Source organism: Miniopterus schreibersii, assembly GCF_964146895.1.
Source record: "Miniopterus schreibersii genome assembly, chromosome: 14".
Lineage (NCBI taxonomy): Eukaryota > Metazoa > Chordata > Mammalia > Chiroptera > Miniopteridae > Miniopterus > Miniopterus schreibersii.
In genome coordinates, this window is record NC_138114.1 from 13,587,934 (window position 1) to 13,606,972 (window position 19,039).

The 19,039-nt window shown below is 51.3% G+C and overlaps 1 protein-coding gene across 4 annotated transcripts in view; it reads left to right on the top strand.

The window, feature by feature from the left end:
• Positions 1 to 19,039, top strand: part of DLG5 (discs large MAGUK scaffold protein 5) — a 109,390-nt gene that overhangs the window by 52,476 nt on the left and 37,875 nt on the right. For all 4 annotated transcript variants that reach the window (XM_081158824.1, XM_081158826.1, XM_081158825.1 and 1 more), the window contains 5 exons: positions 734 to 877; positions 1,523 to 1,706; positions 12,175 to 12,434; positions 13,586 to 13,898; positions 17,993 to 18,177. In XM_081158824.1, the coding sequence (XP_081014950.1) occupies positions 734 to 877; positions 1,523 to 1,706; positions 12,175 to 12,434; positions 13,586 to 13,898; positions 17,993 to 18,177 (1,086 nt within the window). The remainder of the gene's footprint in view (positions 1 to 733; positions 878 to 1,522; positions 1,707 to 12,174; positions 12,435 to 13,585; positions 13,899 to 17,992; positions 18,178 to 19,039) is intronic.

A 19,039-nucleotide genomic window follows, 5' to 3' on the forward strand; every position in this document is an offset into this window, starting at 1 on the left:
AAGCCTACAGTGTTTACTGTGTGGCCCTTTACAGAAGAGGGTTGCCGATGCCTGCTCTAGGGCAGGGGTTCTCAAATTTGGGCATGCACTGCAGTCACCCAGAGGACTTGCTGAAGCACAGATTGCTAGTTAGCCTGCCCTCCCTCCCTCCATAGTGCCTGATTCAGGAGGTCTGGGCTGGCCTGACAATTTGCATTTCTAACAAGTTCCCAGATGATACCAATGCTGCAGGTCCCAGAACCCCACTTTGAGAACCACTGCACCCCACCACTGTTCTCAACTTTGGCTGCACACTGAAATCCCCTGGGGAGTTAAAAAAAAAAAAAATCCTGATGTCTGAGTCCCACCCCAGAGGTGCTGATGTAATTGGCCTGGGGATTTTAATGTATACCCAGGATTGAGAATCACTGGTCCAAAGAGAGAAGAAACTTAACACAGGTTTCTGGTGGACCCACTGTGTGTGCAGGTTTGTCACGAGGTCTCCTGGAAGCTCCTAGGTGGTACATTCTCAGCTCTCCAGGCCTATGCTGGGAGCTCAGGCAACTGAGGGTCCCTCCGTCCTGGGGATTCTGATTCCGTTGGCCTGTGTGCAGTCAGGGCATCTGAGCTTAACAAACATCCAGGTGGTTGTGGCATGTAGGGAGCCGCTAGGTTGGAGTGACCTACAGCATGGCTTCTGAGGGGAAGAGACATTCCTTGCAGTGTGTTCATGGTGTGTTTGCTGTCTGCCCAGGCCCTACCACAGGCTGAACCCCGACTATGAGAGGCTGAAGATCCAGTGTGTGCGGGCCATGTCGGACCTGCAGAGCCTGCAGAACCAGCACACCAATGCCTTGAAGAGGTGTGAGGAGGTGGCCAAGGAGACCGACTTCTACCAGTGAGTGGCAAGGGCCCCAGCATCCACCGGATGGCGGCCTCTTACCCTTCCTTATTTCTGGACTTGGAGCTAGGCCTCCGGGTTCTAATCCCGCCTCTGCCATGTAGCAAGCAGTGTGCCTTCAGCAGGTGGGCTCGTGGCCTCAGTTTTCCTAAGTGTGAGGTGAGGCTTTTACCCCTTCACAGTATCTTGAAGCCTCAGAAGCAGGGTAGGTCAGACAGTGACTGAGAACATGAGCTAGGGGTCCAGGCAGAGCCCTGGGATTCTTGGTCGCTGTCCAGGGGCTTTGCTGCAGTTCCTGCCACAGGAGAGGCAGATGTAGCATGGTCCCTTTTGTCTCCTGATGTCCCTCTGAGGGTGTTTGCCTGTCCACCTGCTGATGTTCGTTCAGGTTTTAGTACCTCAGTACTTGGAGGTACCAGGTAGGACCCCCCCCGTATATGCACTGTTTTTGGTGTCAGGCTTTTAACAAGTGGCTTGGGTCCTTCTGGCACCCGGCCGACAGCAGGCTTTGGCCTGCCCCTGAGTGCCGGGGACCTAGCTTCTGTGGCTCCTCGGCTGGTATATCGGGAGTATTGGACCCTGGAGGGGCTGGCGTTGTGGGGGTGGGGGAGCTGTCTGGGGCTCACTGTGGGGGTGTTTCAGTACACTCCACAGCCGGCTCCTGAGCGACCAGACCCAGCTGAAGGACGACGTGGACATGCTGAGGCGGGAGAATGGGCAGCTGCTGCGGGAGCGGAACCTGCTGCAGCAGTCGTGGGAGGACATGAAGCGGCTCCACGAGGAGGACCAGAAGGAGATTGGTGACCTCCGGGCTCAGCAGCAGCAGGTAGAGCCGGGCCGGGTGCCTGGGTGCAGGCCAAGGTCAGTCGCCCACCCGCCCGCCCGCCCACACACCCACACACCCATCCACACCCCCACCCCCACCCATTCACCCATCAACCCACCTGATCACTTAGCAAGTCTTTCTGGAGTGTCTGCCTCATGTGAGTCACTGGGATATATGTGAGCAGACACTCAGCCCCTGTGCTCTTGGACCCTGCAGTCCCATGAGGGAGACAAATGTTAATCAAATAATCTCACGTATCTGTGTATCATTATGAATGTTGCAAGGAAGAGGTGCTGTGCAGTGTGTACCAGGAACTAGACTTACTCCAGGGCTTGGGGGTCTGGGCGTTTGTAGCTTCTTTCCTTTGTATGGATCACATGAGATTGTGGATAGAGAGAGCTTGGAAATTTTAAAGCCCTGTGTAGACATGAGATGAAGCAGTTACCATCGTCGTTTTGGGTGGGAGTGTGGCCTGGTGCTCTTGCTCCTCTCTGCATTACAAGTTAGTTGCTTTGCTTTGCTCAGCTCTTGTTGCACACTGACAAAGGCCTGAGGAGCAGGCCACTCAGAACCCTGGCTTGCTGTGAGTGATGTTGGCTCCTCCTCCTCTTGGAACCGCCCGGGCCGCCCAGGGATATGGCAGGGCTGATGGCGTGCTGTGTGTCCACAAATGGCTGGGTGTGTGGGGTTGGAAGGCAATCCCAGGAAGAGGCAGAGCGTTCTCCAAGCTCTGCAGCATGGGTCTGATTAGGCAGAGAGCCCCTTCCCCATTAGAATCATTTATGGTTCCCTGAGTTAAAGCATTGTGAAACTATGAACCAAGTTACAGAAGAGTTAAGTACAGTGCAGAGAAATCCCCCCCTTATCATTCAAGAGTAAGTTGCCAGCCTGATGCCCTATCGCCCCTGAACATACTAACGCAGACTTCTTACAAACCAGGATGTCCTCTGTAACAGCAATGTAGCATCGTCGGGAAGTTCACGTACAAACTACTATCAAGTCATCAGACCCCTTCGTGTTTTGCTAGTTGTCTCAATAGTGTCTTTAGTAGGAAAATGATCCTGTTGAGAATAAAGCATTTGTATTCACTTGTCACATCTCTTAGGTCTTTTTACCTCTGGATCAGTTCCTCTGACTTTGACCTGCATGACTTTGATGCTTTGGAAGATTACAGGCCAGGTGTTTTGTAGGCTGTCCCTCCACCTGGATCTGGGCGAGCCTCACCCAGGCAGTCTTTGTGCATCTTAGGAAGCGACGCTGCCTCCTTCTCTTTGCGTCCTGGTGATTGGGACTTGGCCTTATAGGGTCTGTCACTGATGAAGTTCACTTTGATCACTTGACTCAGGTGGTGTCTCCAGGCTTCTCAACTGTAAAGTTACTGGTTTTCCTTTTGTTTACCTACCTACCTACCTATTTACTCATGGTTTACTGTTTTTTTCAGTGGGCTGCAGACCACGTGGCCGGCAGGAGCCCCATCACAGTTGCTTCTGTTTCCTTGCGCTCTCCTCATTCTGAGTGTTTCCTTGCCCTATGGCACGAGATGCTCCAAGCTCATTTTATAACTTCCCTGCCCTTGTCCTGGAAAATCAGCCATTTCTCCAAAGAGTCCTCACCCCTTTTAGTGGAGAACGGCATTTAGCAGAAGATCTGAATGCTGTGTGTGCTCATAGCTATCGTGGTGTCCCTGCCCCCAGGCCCTCTCGGCCGACAGAGTAGGTACATCAGCACACACCTTGGTCCCCACTCTTACACCTCTATACTTACGTCTCTCTCCCTCCCCTGTGTCTCTGTGTCTGTGCCTGTATCTTCATTGTGTAACACATATCAAAAACCACCCGTTCACCTAACACTTGCGGTTCCAGTCCCATACTGCAGCACCGCAGGGGTCATCCTCACTTTCTCTCTCTGTTTTTGTAACTCCCTTTACAGCAGTGTGAAACCTGGTTCCTATTCCTATTATTCTTAATCTGTTTATTGTTGTGGTTGGTGCCCCACCATGCCGTCCCTTTCTCACCCTTTTGGGCCCTCAGGCCGCATGCGTTCCCTCCCCCAGGCCTCACCTCCGCCTGCCCGCCCCCAACCTGTGCAGCCCGATGCCCACTCAGGGCCACGAGAGCCACGTACCGACCATGCCCCCCCCCCCCCCCCCCCGCTCAGCCTCATTCATGGCTATCGGGTCAAATTATTCAGAAAGGGGAAGAGCAGGGCTTTTAGAAACTTTTATCCTCCTTTTTTTTTTAATTGGAAAATGAATATGCATTTTAGTAATAAAAGAACCCAACAGTATACACATTGGAAAGTGAAAAGTAGAATTCTTCCTGTTGTCTCACTCGCGTGAGTGCACTACCAGAGAAAAGTCTGAGATTTTTATGTGCACATAGAGCCCTTGTATCGTGTTAGTTTAGGAAACATACATTTGTTTTGCTGCTGACATTGTTTTCTTGCTGATACAGATGGTGCGCATCTTTCTGTTTCAGGACAAATTCCACTTTGTTCGTCACGGCTGCAGAGTGTGGAGTCTCAGAGAAGCACCGTGATTGCCGTGATTGGTTTAACCAGTCCCCTGTTCACTGACTCCTGGGCTATTTTCAGTATTTTCCCATTTAAACTGTATTCTATTGAAGAATTGACTTCTGTCTTGGTTTTCTTTCTGTGATCTATGTTGAAGTCCTGTGTGGAATTCCCAGTGCAGGCTCAGGGAGGGACCCTAAGGTGATATACCTGGACTTATCCTACGTCGTCTTTGTGAGCCTTTCGATTAGGGAACTTGGTTGTGTGGGGTCAGGTGTGGAGGCAGGAGCTGGTGGGCCCTGATGGAGCCTTGGTAACGGGAACATTTGTGGGAGGGGAGGTGCTTGCAGGCCAGGGCAGCAGGAGCCCAGCTGCAGTCTCCCTGCTGGACCTGCACTCGGGACACTCCCCTTGCCCCCCTGCTGCCTGGTCTCAGGGAAGCTGCTTCAAAACGCTTTACTTTCCTTCCCCATCCCTTGAGCAGTTCCAGGAATGGGGCTGGTGGTGCTGGGGGAGCCTTGCTTAGGGATGGAGTGAGGCCCCGAGGGGAAAGTGCTATACCAGCCTGTGGTTGGCACCATGTCGAATGCACTGAGTTTCCCTGCAGAGACCCTTCCACCTGCATGTTCATGGAGCTCCCTAGAGCAAAGGGTTGACTGTGGGTTTTCCGTTGTTTAGAAGCAAACCGTTTTTACCCCAGAAGAAATCCTCTGCAGAAATCCAGTGTGTGAGGCAGGTAAGGATGAGCTGCTGTGGTGGGCCAGGGCACAGGATCAGTCACAGAAGTCCATGCTATTATATGATTCCATTCACATGACGTGTCCGGAACAGGGAAATCTATGGAGACAGGACGGATGGGTGGGAGCCTGGGGCTGGGGGCTGGGGGGATGGACAGTGGCCGCTAATGGGTCCTGGTTTCTCTTTGGGGTGATGAAAATGTTCTGGAATTAGATAGTGGTAGTTGCTGCTCAACCTTGTGACTATACCAAACCACTGAATTGTGCACTTTAAAGGGTGAACTGTATGATATGAGAATTATATCTCAAAATAAAAAACCTCCAGTTATCACCTTGTCGTAAAAAATATCTGCCCTCATGAGGAGTAAAATTTTATTGCCTCCTGTTCTCCGTCTCCCCTTAGGCCTTTGGCAGTTTGTACAAACAGCCAGACTGAGATGAGCCCCTCCCACCCCTCCTTTCCTGTCCTTCCCACAATGGTGTGGGAAGGTCCCCCCCATCCTAGTCCTGTTCTCCTTTCTTTTCCTACAGCTGTGACCCCTGGAGGGGGGGAGTTTATTATCGTTGTCAGTGAGTTTCCCTAGTTCTGTTCAGCTGGACCCGTGCCCCTTACCATGTGCCACCTTGGGACCCCCCCACTAGGAGAGGAGGCACGGCTGCCTCGGGGGTGGGGTGGGGGCGGGGGTGGATCTCTGAGCTGCCAGGGCCACCTGCTGTCCCCAGCCTGGGCCTTCTCACCCTAACCAGGTCTGGGATAGGTGCCTGGGCTGAGTAAAGCTCAGGCCTTGGGTAGGTCAGCAGCAGAGGAAGCAGGGAACATGGGGGTGGCCGCAGGCTTCCTCCCCACGGGGCCTGAGGGCAAAGGTTGACCTTGCTGGACAAGGCTGGTTTTGTTGCCCGGTTCCTCCCACGCCTTGTTAACTTGAAGAGGCCCTTGCGGGGTAAATGGTGCTGTTTGACTTGCTTGTTTGCTTGAGGGATTTGTGGGGCTCCCAGCCCTCTGCATGATTTATCTCTGAGGAAATGAGGCAGCCCTGGGTGGGGGTGGGGGTGCGGTGCCACAGACAGGGGCCTGGGCCTCTCCGACTTGAGAGCAGCAGACAGGTGATCTTTCGTGTGTGTGTGTGTGTGTGTGTGTGTGTGTGTGTGTGTGTGTGGTTGCAGTGTGGCAATTCCATCTCCAGGGTACCTTGGTCAGAATGCGCCATCTGAATTCATGTTTGGGTCAGAAATGTCCCAGAGATCCTGGGCAGAGGTTGCCAAACTTGGGTGGGGGTGCAGTGTAGAGGATATTTTTACATTGTCTTTCTTTATGACAATAATGCATATTCTTTGGTTAAAAAAAAGAAGAAAACATCAGACAACAGTGAAGTCTCCCCCCATCCCAGGGAACCCCCCTCGAGATGACTGACTGCTCTGAACCACTGGGTACATCCCTGTAGACATTTCTGTCATGCTAAACATAAAAATTTTATTTTATGCCATCTGCCTTTTTTCAAATCTTATATCATAGGTCTCTCTATATTTTCGCTAAATTTGGAACCTCAACAAGATATTTCATAGTTTAGTTGTCAGTAATTTATCTACAGCTTCTGTGTGTGTTGAGAATCTTGTTTGTCTCCACTTTTTCCTATTCCAGATGGTTTTTCTGGCGAGCACACTTACATAGGTCCTCATGCTCCTTTGTGCAGGCCTGACAAGGTTGATTCTTAGAGGTCAAGTCACAGGGTCCAAAGCATTGCTCTTCTTTTTCAATAGGTTCTGCTAATTTATTTGGGAACCACAAAAGGCCCCAGGAGGCTTCTCTCACCACTTCCTGGCTCTGTCCCGTCTTTAAATGTACTTTCTTCTTTGGTGATTCATGAAAATTTACTTATTTTTCCAGATATCCCAGGAAAGGGGCTTTGTAGCCTCTGAAGGGCGTGCCTCACAGAGACCCAGAGAGAACGGGTGTTTCTGACCAGGGTGGAGAGAGACACAGGCAATTGTGTTGGTCTCCCTGTGGGGAGCCGCTTGGGCTGTGGCTGTCTTGCTGTGTGGGTGGACCTGACCCCCGACTTTGTGCCTCCCTTGTGCCATTTCTATCCCCTCCTCACAGGCCCCCCTTGCTCACAGTCTGGAGGGGAGGCATCTCTAAAGACTGCTGCCGGCCTGAGATGAGAAGTTTGCTGCCATTCTCATTTGAGCATCTGGGCCAAGTTTCAATATTCTCTCTCTCTCAGACTTCCACTGTAGCCTTAGCTGCGAAGCTAACATTTAGTTGTTATTGTGCATGCATGTGTGTGTGTGTGTGTGTGTGTGTGTGTGTGTGTAACTTCCTGCTAAGAACGTAATCTAATGATGAAAAGGAAAAAAGTCTAGACTAATAATTTAGTTTTTCAACTCTCTGGAGTTAACAGTGGCTGTGCTTTCCCCAGATCTCTTCAGATGTATTTGATTACCTTTGCCAGGCATGACTCTGAGCCCTGCTTGTAGAGAAAGTTGGGAAATGTGTGGGGGCCCTTGAGCCTCTTTGAACATGTGGATACTGTTCTGTGGGAAGAGGGTTATTCTGCGTGACTCGAGGGCTAGCTGAGAACTAGAGGTTAGAGGTTGGGGAAGATCGATTTCAGCTCAAGATTGGCCAGACCTTGTCATGCAGTTTCTGCCTGTGGAATGGGTGGAGCCGTGGCCCAAACGGCGCAGGGTATCGGCCTGATCTCCCTTGGGTCCCTCTGTTCCTGGATCCCACCATGTTATCACAGGTGGGTTAAGCATCGGAAAGGATCTCTGGGTCTGCTCTGGGGTTTTCCCTGACCAACCCTGTCTCACTGGGATCTGGTTACCCATCTGCCCTGATAGTTCCTGGGATGTCAGGCGCTGACCCAAGCTCCTCGTGGTTAGGGCGTTGGGAGGACTATTTACCCATGAAGAAAGGTCAAGCCATGGCCTAGACTCCAGATTCTGTTGCAGAGGTGGGGGTGGGCTCTGCTGGGCCAACGTCCCGAACAAGGTCTTTGTTTGCGTCATTTCAAGGCCACCTTTAAAATTAGTTTGTTTTTTAATGAAGCTGGGAGGGTAGGCCTGCGGGAGAGCATTTGACTGGTCTGCGCAGGGCTGCCACCTTGCGGCGGACTCCGGGAATGGCAGCAGTGCCTTTGTTCCGCAGCGAACCGCTTGAATCCTTTGGAGACGCTGAGGTTCTCACCTGGCTTAGGGGATGTTTAGAAAGTAAAAAATTTGAAATAGTTTTTAACTGAAATGTTTGAGGCACTGCCCACACGTCAGTCAGGGCAATCCTTTCTAGAAGCTGGACCTTTTCCAGATGTGAGTGGAAGGCACCAATTGACCCGGGAGCCAGGAGAGCTCTCCACTGGCTCCGTGTGTCCGGGGCAGCTGTGGACACGTCCTTGTGGGTGCCCTTCGTATCTCTCGGTGATGGGCACTGTGTCAGGTGATGTCCTTAGCGTCCTCCAGCCATCACCTCCTGCACTTAGACAAATTCAGGTGTCCTCGCCTTGTCCTGTGCTCAGGGACCCAGGTCTCATTTGTCCGGTGATTTATGGAAAAGAGGGATGCGTTTCCATCCTGTACCATACACAAAAATGTATTCCGAGTAGTTTAAAGATTTAAATGTAAAAAGTAAACTAATACTTTTAAAATAATAGACTATCTTCCTGATCTCAAGGTAGGAAGTAAAGAACTTTTGAAGTAAAACTACCAAAGCTCAAACCATAAAGGAAATGATTGACAGGTTTTATAGTATTAAAATGTGAAAGTCTAGTATAGTGAAGACACTACAAGAAAATTTAAAAGCCACATATTGGGAGAAGATATTTGTAATAAATATAACTAGGAAAGGGTTCGTACCTGGAATTCAGAAATAAACCCTACAAAAAGAAAGGAAGAGAGCAAGGTAGAGAAAATATGTGTAGTCAATAAACACGAGGATTGCTCTCTTTTTAGTAGTCAGAATGCGAGTTTAAAAACAGGGATCTTATTTTTTTTGTCCATGAGATTGACAGTACTTTAAAACATCTGACTGTTTCACAATAGCCAAGAGGTGGCATCAACCCAAGAGCCCTTTGTTGATGAAAGGATAGACAAAAAGCAGCTCATACGTGCAGTGGGATGCTACTCATCCTTAAAAGGAAGGGAAGTCTGTCACATGCCTCAACACAGGTGAACCTCGAGGACATTATGCTAAATGAAATCAGTCACAAAAATATTAACAGTGTGTGATTCAGTTCATATGAGGCGTATACCTACAGTAGTCAGATTCATAGAAACAGAAAGTAGGGTGGTGGTGCCCAGGGGCTGGGGGAAGGGTGAGATGGGGACTTGTTGTTTCGTGGGGACAGGGTTTCAGTTGGGCAAGGTGAAAAAGTTCTGGAGATTGGTGGGTTGCACCATACTGTGAATATACTTAACACTACTAATATACTAATATACTAATGTACACTTAGCAATGTTAAAAATGATTAAGACGGTTGTCTGTGTATTTTAGCACAATTAAAAACTAAAAGAAAAATCTGACTCTGAAATCTTGGTGAGACTGTTGAGGACAGTAGCTCCCCAAACTTGGCCCCCAGCTGGTGGTAGGTCATACATCGGTGGAGCAATTTGATGCTGTCCAGAAAGTGTGAAAAAGTCCATATCCCCACACTTGGCCGCTCTACTTCTAGGGAGAAATCTCACAGGTGTGGGAGAGGAGACGTGCACAGCAGTGTTCATGGCGTTATCACATATAACTCCCCCCCCAAAAAACACTCCCAATGGAGACAATGTAAATGTTCATCAGACAGAAGGAGGGTGTGTGATGTGTTCATGTAGTGAAATGCTGCCTGCAAGACCTGCCTAAATCTCAAAGGCAGCATTAAGTGAAGGAAGCACACGTACGATACAATTAGAAAATCATAAATAACACACTGTGCGTGGAGGTGGTTGACAGCAAGCTTCGGGGAGATTCATTCTGAGGGGAGGAGAGGGAATGGGATAAGCAGGGTGCATGGGGCCTTTAGCAGCACCAGTAATATTGTGTTTCTTTGAAAAACAACTTAACACATAGGACAAGATGTTGAGATTAGAGCTAAGTGTTGGGTACTTAAAATTTTGTTACTTTATTTGCTGCGCTTTTCTGTATGTTCGGGAGATAGTGGGGTATTTTGTTTGTGTGTTTGCTTTTCAAAGACCAACTGGTAGAGTGGGGCTCAGTCTTTTTTTCTGCCGTTTCTCAGCGTGGGTCCTGTGTGCAGCAGTGAGGCATTTGTACAGAGCAGTGGAGAGTTTAACTGCCCAGGGAACCTCTGTGCTGGAGGAGTTTCAGATTTTGGTGTCCTTGTAAGATTTCCTTTGAAGAAAAGAGTTTTTCCTTTTTGTAAAAAAAGCAAAACACTAAAAGCCCCGAACAAGCTGATTTCTGAGGTTCCCTTCCTTCGCATCAGTCTGTAGTCCTTGGAGCTGATGCTTAGGCCCTTGTCTCTGGGATTCTGGTTGCTCGTCAGCGCTTCCCGGGCCTTCCATGCTGCTCGTATGGGGCTAACCCTCCCCACGCCCGGAGTAGGCATAGCTGGGAGATACTGCAGGTTCTTTTCCAGACCACCGCTGTCCAGTGACCTGTAATCCCTTTGCTGGTAGGGGTCTTGCCTTCAGTTTGTAAGAAAACACAACACCTGTGAAGAGGAACTAAGCGAGGCGCAGTAGAAGGAGGCGTGAGTGTGCTCTGTGGTTCCAGGCTCTGGTTCTCTAGCTGCAGAGATCTGGGGATAACTCAGGGTCCACGCCGCCCAGGCCAGGTGATTCCTGGACTGTTGGAGCTTGCACGGTTAAGCAAGCTTTTCTGGTTCAGTCCTGTCATTTGAGGAGCAAGGAAACCGAAAGCTGGAGAAGTGGAGTGACCTGCCAGAAGGCGCCTTCCTCTGCGTGCTCAGCAGAGGCTCAGCAGAGGTCTGCAGGCCCCCAGCAACCTCGTGAGTCATCCTGTTTGTATTCTCTAGAACAGTGCCCCAGGTGAACCTGTAATTGCTCTCTTGCTTAAAACTCTCCCAGGGCTCCCCTCTTGCTCAGGATACAGTTTTGGCTGTGAGCCTGGAAGCCAGGCCCACTTCTCAGCCTCTTTTTGAACCCACTGCTCCTTGTTCACTGGGCTCCAGTGGCTCTGTCCTGCCCTTCTCTTTGTGCCTAGAACACCAGTCGTTCCTGCCTCAGGGCCTTTGTACTTGCTCACCCCTCTTCATTTGCATCCAAGCTCAGATGTCACCTTCTTAGAGAGACCGCCTCAGGCCTCAGCCCTCCCACACCTTCTGCTCTGCTGCTCAAGAGTCTCTCCAGCCATTATTCTGCTTTATTTGTTTTTTTTGATGGCTCTTATATTCCAAAGTTATTTTATTTGGTGTAACTCTCTTCCTTTCTTTCTGCCTACCTATTTCTCTGTCCATCTGTGCGTTCATATACTCCCATAAGGATAAAACATACACAGTGCAGTGTCTGTGTCCTGTCTGGCGTCACCAGCATCTAGAACATGCAGGTGCTTGTGTCCAGGGTCCTCAACAGCCCCAGGTTTGGCGATTGTCTCGGTGTATAATCAGTCATACTCATGGCTAAAATTTATTTCAGCAAAAGGACACAAAGCAAGATCAGGAATGGGAAGAGGTGTGTGGGGCGAAGTCCAGAGGAAACCCGGTGCAGGTTCCAAAAGCCCTCTGTGTGGAGTGACACAGGACATGCTCAGGTCCCCCAGTGCTGAATCGTGACAGCATGTAGGAAGTGGTGTTAGGGAAGCCCAGGGCTTTTCCTGGGGGTTGGCCCACTAGGCACCACTGCCTGGCATGTGCTGAGGTTTCAGACTCCCAGGAGAAAGAGAGTGCTCAGATCCAGGCACTGGGAGCCCCTCTTGTCACTTGGGGAAAGTTTTATATCCGTGTAGGGAACTATTTGCCATTCAGGTTCCCAGGCACCAGCCAAGGGTGAACCTGCAAGCAGGCCTTCCTAAGGAGAGAAGTCTTGGGCCTGCTAGGGTAACTCGCTCTAGCACACTACTTAACAAATGTTCATGAACTAATGAGTCACCCAGTGTGACTGCAGGGCCTGTAGAGTCAGACCTGGAGACTCGCAAGGCCAGAGGCCATGGCCTCCCCTCCCTGGTCAGCGGTTCTACCCCTGGACACAGGGAGGTGAGTGGTCAGTCTGTCCTTCCTCCTGCCCCCCCAGACCCCTGGTAAGTGTGACTCTCTGGTCCCCAGGTGTTGAAGCACAACGGGTCATCAGAAATTCTCAACAAGCTGTACGACACGGCCATGGACAAGCTGGAGGTGGTTAAGAAGGACTACGATGCCCTGCGGAAGAGGTACAGCGAGAAGGTTGCCATCCACAACTCGGACCTGAGCCGCCTGGAGCAGCTGGAGGAGGAGAACCAGCGGCTGCTGAAGCAGACGGACATGCTGACGCAGCAGCGGGACACGGCCATCCAGCTGCAGCACCAGTGTGCCCTCTCCCTGAGGAGGTAGGAGCCAAGGAGCCAAGGGTGGAGGATGGCCTGGGAGCCAAACGCCTCTTCTCTGCCTTGGGGCACTGTCCTCTGTGGGCCTGTGGTTGTCTGCAAGGCTCCCAGATGCTTCCAGAGAGTAAAAACAGCGCAGCAGTTGTGCCTTTTCAATCAAAAAGTGCTTCTTTCCAGGAAACACTTTCTTGACACTCAGTGCATCTTGGGAGTTGTTCTTCCTCGCATTTGAACAACTTGGGTGTGCTCCGACCATCCCATTTCCTAGGGCTCCTCCCACAAGCCTCTCCCCACTGTCACCCACCTAGTAAATAGCAAAGTTAATTGTCCTAGGCATTGTTTCTCTCAAAACTTCATTTTTTTAGTAAGGTATCTAATCTGTAGGGACGTGAGCCCTGGCCTCAGACAATATTTGGTAAAGTACGTTTCTGCAGAATACCAGTTCCCTGGGCATTCATTGCTTTCATATGAAAAGTGTTCTCTGGATATAAAATGGTTTGGGAATTGCCAGGTTGCACATAGACAGGTGTCTGCAGTGTGGGACTTCTCAGAGCCTTCACTGTGGTACTGAGCACTAGACCGTCCAAGAGGGGGGAACGCAGTGTTTTGCAAACACAAGTCATCTGAGGACATACTTTTTTTTTTTTTTTTAATGGAGCGCCATGTAGGATTGGTGTTCTAAGGAACACACTCTCAGAAGTACTACCCGAGGCTCCCTGTGTGGAAGGTACCTCCTGGCTTGGAAGGCCCGACCTGTGCTCTCACACTAACCTGCCGACTTTGGGCCAGCTACCTGCATCTCCTTATTTTCTGTATTTGTAAAATGAGGTGTTTGGATTAAATGACTGTTAAGGCCACTTTTATCTCTCATATACTGTGATTCATGCATTAAAAAATAAAATAGCTTGACTGTGGAAGCATTTTCCTGTTGTTTCTAGCAGAGCAGAGGGCATGGAGTCCTCAGTTCAACTTCTGGTGTTTGTAAAGGCTGAGAAAAATTCCAGGTCCAGGGGCACCGGTGCTCCGTGACTTTTCTCCCTTGGGGGTGTGGAGAGTGACCTCACTTGCAGCTTCATGCTTGACTGTCCAGCACAGCAGAGCTGACCGGGCAGGTCTCCGCCACCCCCCACGTCCTGGCTGCCTTTCTCCCCCAGGTTCGAGGCGATCCACCATGAACTGAGCAAGGCCACGGCCCAGAACAAGGACCTGCAGTGGGAGATGGAGCTGCTGCAGTCGGAGCTGACGGAGCTGCGCACCACGCAGGCCAGGACCGCCAAGGAGTCGGAGAAGTACAGGGAGGAGCGGGACGCGGTGTACAGCGAGTACAAGCTCATCATGAGTGAGCGGGACCAGGTCATCTCCGAGCTGGACAAGCTGCAGGCCGAGGTGGAGCTGGCCGAGTCCAAGCTCAAAAGCAGCACGTCGGAGAAGAAGGCGGCCAGCGAGGAGATGGAGGCGCTGCGACAGGTAGGTGGCTGGGCGCTGGCCTCTCCGGCTGGGAAAGCGGCGAGGGAGGAAGGACCGCGGTGCGCACGGTGCCCCACCAGCAGCCTGCCCGAGTCGGGGCGAAGGGCTTCTCGTCTTAGGCCTGTGTGCCGGCTGGGCTGTGGGAGCTGCCCGGGAAACTGCCGAGCTTACTGCGCTCAGGGCCCGGCTCTAAGCCGAGCTCCAGGGATGCAAGGGGAGGTCCAGCTGTGGTCTCGGGCCTCCGTAGCTTACAGTGTGGCTAAGAAAGGTGACACGCCCAGTCACGCGCGTGCTCCATGCGCAGACACTCACGCTCAAACCCATGGTGACATAATTGCTGATCAGTCTTGTGCTGAAGGCAGATATCTCAAGAGATTTGCTCATTAAGAAGCAAGATCCCGAGGCCAACTTCCCAAAGCCATAGGAACCTTCGGCCTTGCGAGTCCAGAAGAGCACCCTAGGGTTCTTTTCTCCCAGCATCTGAGGGGTCTACTCTTTAAGGGGCAGCCGGGCTCCTGGTAAGAAGGTGGTATACTAGGCTGTATCAGAGGCCCTTCTATAGCCTTGCTCCCTAGGGGACAGAGCTCTAGGGTCAGGGGCCTGGGGTTCAGTAGCATCAGAGTGAGGCCACTTAGCTTGACTCCTGAGGGTGAATCAGTGTGGATGCTTTGCATCTTTCCTCTTGACCCCTCGGCCTCATCGCTAGCACCCCTCACCCCCAAGTGCAGATGTTCCTTGCCGGCTCCCTGATTTGAGGGGCCCTTCCCATCCTGTGGGTCTGTGCGGCTCTGTTCAGAGCTGCTGAACTTGGCCATAGCAGACTTTTTTCGCTTTGAAACGCTCCTCCATTCTACTTTTCTGTGCACGTCAGAACACAGCCTTTAAAGTTGGTCTTTGAGAAGTGGAAAGCAAGGTGCTAAAGGATGGGCACATTGGCAGGGGGTGGCGGGCATTGGATTGTGGGAGCCAGAGCCCTGGACCCAGCACGAGTAGGGCTGATGCCCGAGGAGTTGCTGGGTCCCTGTGAGGCTTTCTGTGGACAGTGACACCTCCTTATGCCCAGGTAGTCCTAGGGGCCATGGATGCAAGGGGCTCAGGCCCTGTGCTTGGAGAGCGGGCTTTCTGGGCCTCAATTTTCTCATCTGACAAATGGAAATGATAATGGATAGCTTCTGCCTCCTGGGTGGCTGTGATGATCACGTGATTTAATATTGAAAGCACACTTAGAGCAATGCCCACGCAAAGTAGGAATGATTTGAGCCTTTATTATTAAGATGGTTATTGGTTACTCTGTCAAGAACCCTAGGAAAATGTTTTTGTTTTTTTTTTGGCAAAAATGGGCCAACTAATGGCAATTTCGTATCAAAGGAGTGAGATATTTCCAGACCGTCAAGGTGAAAGCCATTGTAAAAAGGAGAATTTACTTTGATGAACTTTTTAAAAGACCGTGGTGAAGGGATTTTTAATAAGTAAATATAATGTATTAGAACTTGGTAATTGTCCTAGAAAAACCATCAGTGCATTTTCACACTCTGGCACCTGAGAGCTTAATGGTTGGGAAAGTGTTGTTATTGAAAAGGGAAAACACAGTGATGAAGAGGAAAACCTTGAAAATGACTGAGTCAGTCACTACACCAGCAAGTCCAGGCCGTGTCAGACACATAAGAGGTGAGCCTGGTATAGAACAGTGTCCCACGTGGAGGAACTTGTGAGGTTAACCATACCCTCGTGGGAATGTGGAAAGCACCGAGAAGCATGAAGAACCACCGACTTCCCGAGGTGCTGGCATCTGGTGGCAGCCTGTCCCCCCATTGCCTGCACTCATGCGTGCCCTTCAGCTTGGAGCCCGGCTCCCTGGCCTTCGCAGGGGGCATTGGCTGGGCATCAAGTCTGCCTGTCAGCTGAGGCAGGAATCTCTTCTAGGCACTGATCCAGCCAGCAGGCTGGAGAGGAGAGCCCCCGCCCCCACCGCCACTCCCCCCAGGGCAGCTTCCAGAACTGAAACCTTCAGCTGCTCCTCTGCTTTGTACACCCCCCAATTCCTCCCAGGCCAGGTCTGTGGCCTGGGACATTTGGGCCCTAAGGTGTGGGTGGGAGGGTCTTAATCTCCCGTGACCTCAAGACCTGCTGGTGTGGGTTCTGCCCCTGCAGCCCCTGGGCCTTTCTTGCCGGCCACACGTCTAGGCAGGTGAGTGTCCTGTGAAAACCAGCCCATCTGTTCCTTAGCGTGTGGTCCAAGGTCACCCAGGGCAGCCGAAGGAGATCACGGGTGGCGCTTTGCAGACTGAGATCTGCATGGTGTGGAGGAGGGAGCACAGGAGCAAGATTCTTGGAGACCTGGACCTGGGCTCGCTCCCCGGGGTGGGACCTTGGGGGCAGTCACCTCCTGGACCCTGAGCTTCCTTATCAGTGTAATCGGGGGCTTGGACAAAGGGACCCCAGCTCCCCAATTCTACTCTTTTTTAAAGATGCCTTGTTCCTCCTCTCCCCTCTAAATAAGACTGACTATCATGCTTCCAGTGTTTCTCATAAGGAGCAATGTTTTGGGGGTGTTTCTATTTTGGAGACTAACAGTGAGGGCCCAGTGGAAGGAAGGGGAGATGGGGGCAGAAGGTAGGAGCTCCCTGATTCCCTGGTGTTGGTCTCTCTCTGTCTCCACCTCTGGCCTTCAGCACGAGATGGTTATCCAGGGCCAGATGGAAAGACCTTTCATTGAAACCACATGTTAACATGTTTTAAATAGGAAACTATGTTAATATAAAACACAGAATAGAATGTAGATTTAAGAAAATGTTATTGTTAAGTAAATTTTTATTATAACAAATTCTTGCTAGAATTAATAATAATTGTTTATAAAAAGATCAAACTGAACAATCAACACTGCATAAAAGTGGGAAAACTTAAACCTGAAGTAATTGGACTTGATCTTGGGAAATGTAAACTCTCAGCAGAGCGTGACACTGTCACTCCCTAGAGTTAAGGTACTATTTTTGTGCAGATTTCCCCCCAGCTCCTCCTGACTGTATGTGAGAGATGAGGGGGAGGTATAAGCTGACTGCACACGTTTTCGTCTCTCCCTCTTGCTTGTCTCTTGGCTGAACTCGTGAGGTCTTCCTGAGTGCGCGTCGGCAGAGGCAGGCTGCCGTCCGCCGGGGAGCTGGGGGAAGCCGCCTGGGTGTGCTGGTCTTCCCTGTGCTTGTTACTCAAGTGGAGATTCCCAGCACAGAAGGGACCTGTTCCTCTCCTTTCTTGTGTGTATTTTGCTTCTTCAGGAAGCCTTTGAGCTGGGGTAGGAGTTACTCTTGCAGTAAGCACTTGCTTTGTCATTTCCCTGTGTTTCCTAAGGAGCATAGGGGCACAGAGGGAGCTTTCTACATGAGCGCTCCTAAGAGCTTGCTTTGAAATTTTAATGGAGCACGTAATGCTCTGGGGAGGTGTCAAGATGCGGATGCTTCAGATGACAGCTTTCTAAACAAACTGAGATGCACAGGGCTTCACCAGGAAAATACTGTTGCATCTCCAGATTTAAAAATAACTCTGTATGCTAGATAAAGAAAGCAGAGCTGAGAAACCGGTGTTGCAGACACAGAGTGGGGGATTATCAGGACCAGTGTCTGTACCTTCACTCCAGTTGGGCCTTGCATCCTTATGTTTTGTCACGGGAGCACTTGAGAGAGACGTGGTGGCTCTGTAAGATACAAACGTCATAAGTGGCAGGGTGGAGCCTGGAACGGGCCCTCCTGGGGAGACGGTCCACCTGGGTCACTGAGATCTTGGCTGAGAGGGGCTCTAGTCCAGGTGCTGTGTGGGTTGTGAGAGTTTGGACTGGACCTTAACCTAATGTCACTAGGGGTCTGAGTGTGGCTGTGGGGCATGTGGCCATTGGGGTACAGGAGCAGCAGGGGATGTTGGGGTGTGTGGTTATTGGGGTACAGGTGCAGCAGGGGTTTTGGGGATGGACTCTGGCTGGGATCCCAGTGTTCCCCTCCATCCAGACCCCAAGAGTTCAGCCCCAGCCACTGCACCTGTCAGGTGGTACTTCTGAGCCAGAAGGCCCAGTAACAACTCCTCTTCTTGCCTCTTGTCCCCACCAGATCAAAGACACGGTGACGATCGATGCCGGGAGAGCCAACAAGGAGGCTGAGATTCTTCGAAAGCAGTGCAAGGCTCTGTGCCAGGAGCTGAAGGAAGCCCTCCAGGAGGCAGACGTGGCCAAGTGCCGGCGGGACTGGGCCTTCCAGGAGCGGGACAAGATTGTGGCGGAACGGGACAGCATCCGGTACGGTGCCCCTGGCCAGCGTGGGCTCAGGTCTCCCCCTGACACACTGGGTCTGTGGGGATGGCTGCAGTCATTTGCCACGCTTCCAGGTGAGGTGACTAGATTCTTCCCTTCCCACCCTGGGCGATGCCCCACCTCGCCTCAGAGCATTAGAATTTCACGTGTCCATGTCCATTGCACTTCACCCTGCATCCAAGTGTGCACTCGGATCTTGCAAAGTGGCCCAAGACCAGGCTCTTTTCTTAGGGAGCTTCTGATGAAACTGACAGTCAGAGCTGCGTTCTCAGTCAGTATTCACTGGGCACCTACTGTGTGCCAGGATCTTAGGTCCCTTGAGCAAGGAGACCCTGGGAGATGGCTCCAAGGCTCCCAGGTAGTGTGATGCCTGTGAGGGGCCGGCCCTGTGGGGGCTGCAGGCAGCTTTTTCTGCCAGGACAGAGAGGAAGGAAGATGGATGAACAGGGAATTCCAGGTCCTCATCCAGAGCTGTGGTGGGGGCATGCAGGGCACTGGGCAAGGGAAACAGATGGGGAGGTCTCCCCAGAAAGCATGGCATTCGAGCTAGAACGTAAGCATGAGTGGGATTTTCCCAGGTGGAGGAGGGAAGGGCATTGCAGCCTGAGTGAACATCATGAGCAAAGGTGTCATGTGGGTGCAGGGCAGGGACATGGGTGTGACTGGAGTAGGTCTTGCACTTGGAGAGTCTCAGAAGAGGCAGCTGACAGCACTCCTGAGGGCAGTTGTAAGGGCCTTAAAGGGAAACCTGGGAATGTAGACTGGATCCTTGGTTGAGGTAGAGCCAGGAGTGGATGTGGTGGTGGGGATGTTGGCAGTGAGCAGGGACTTGGTCATTGAGAGTTTC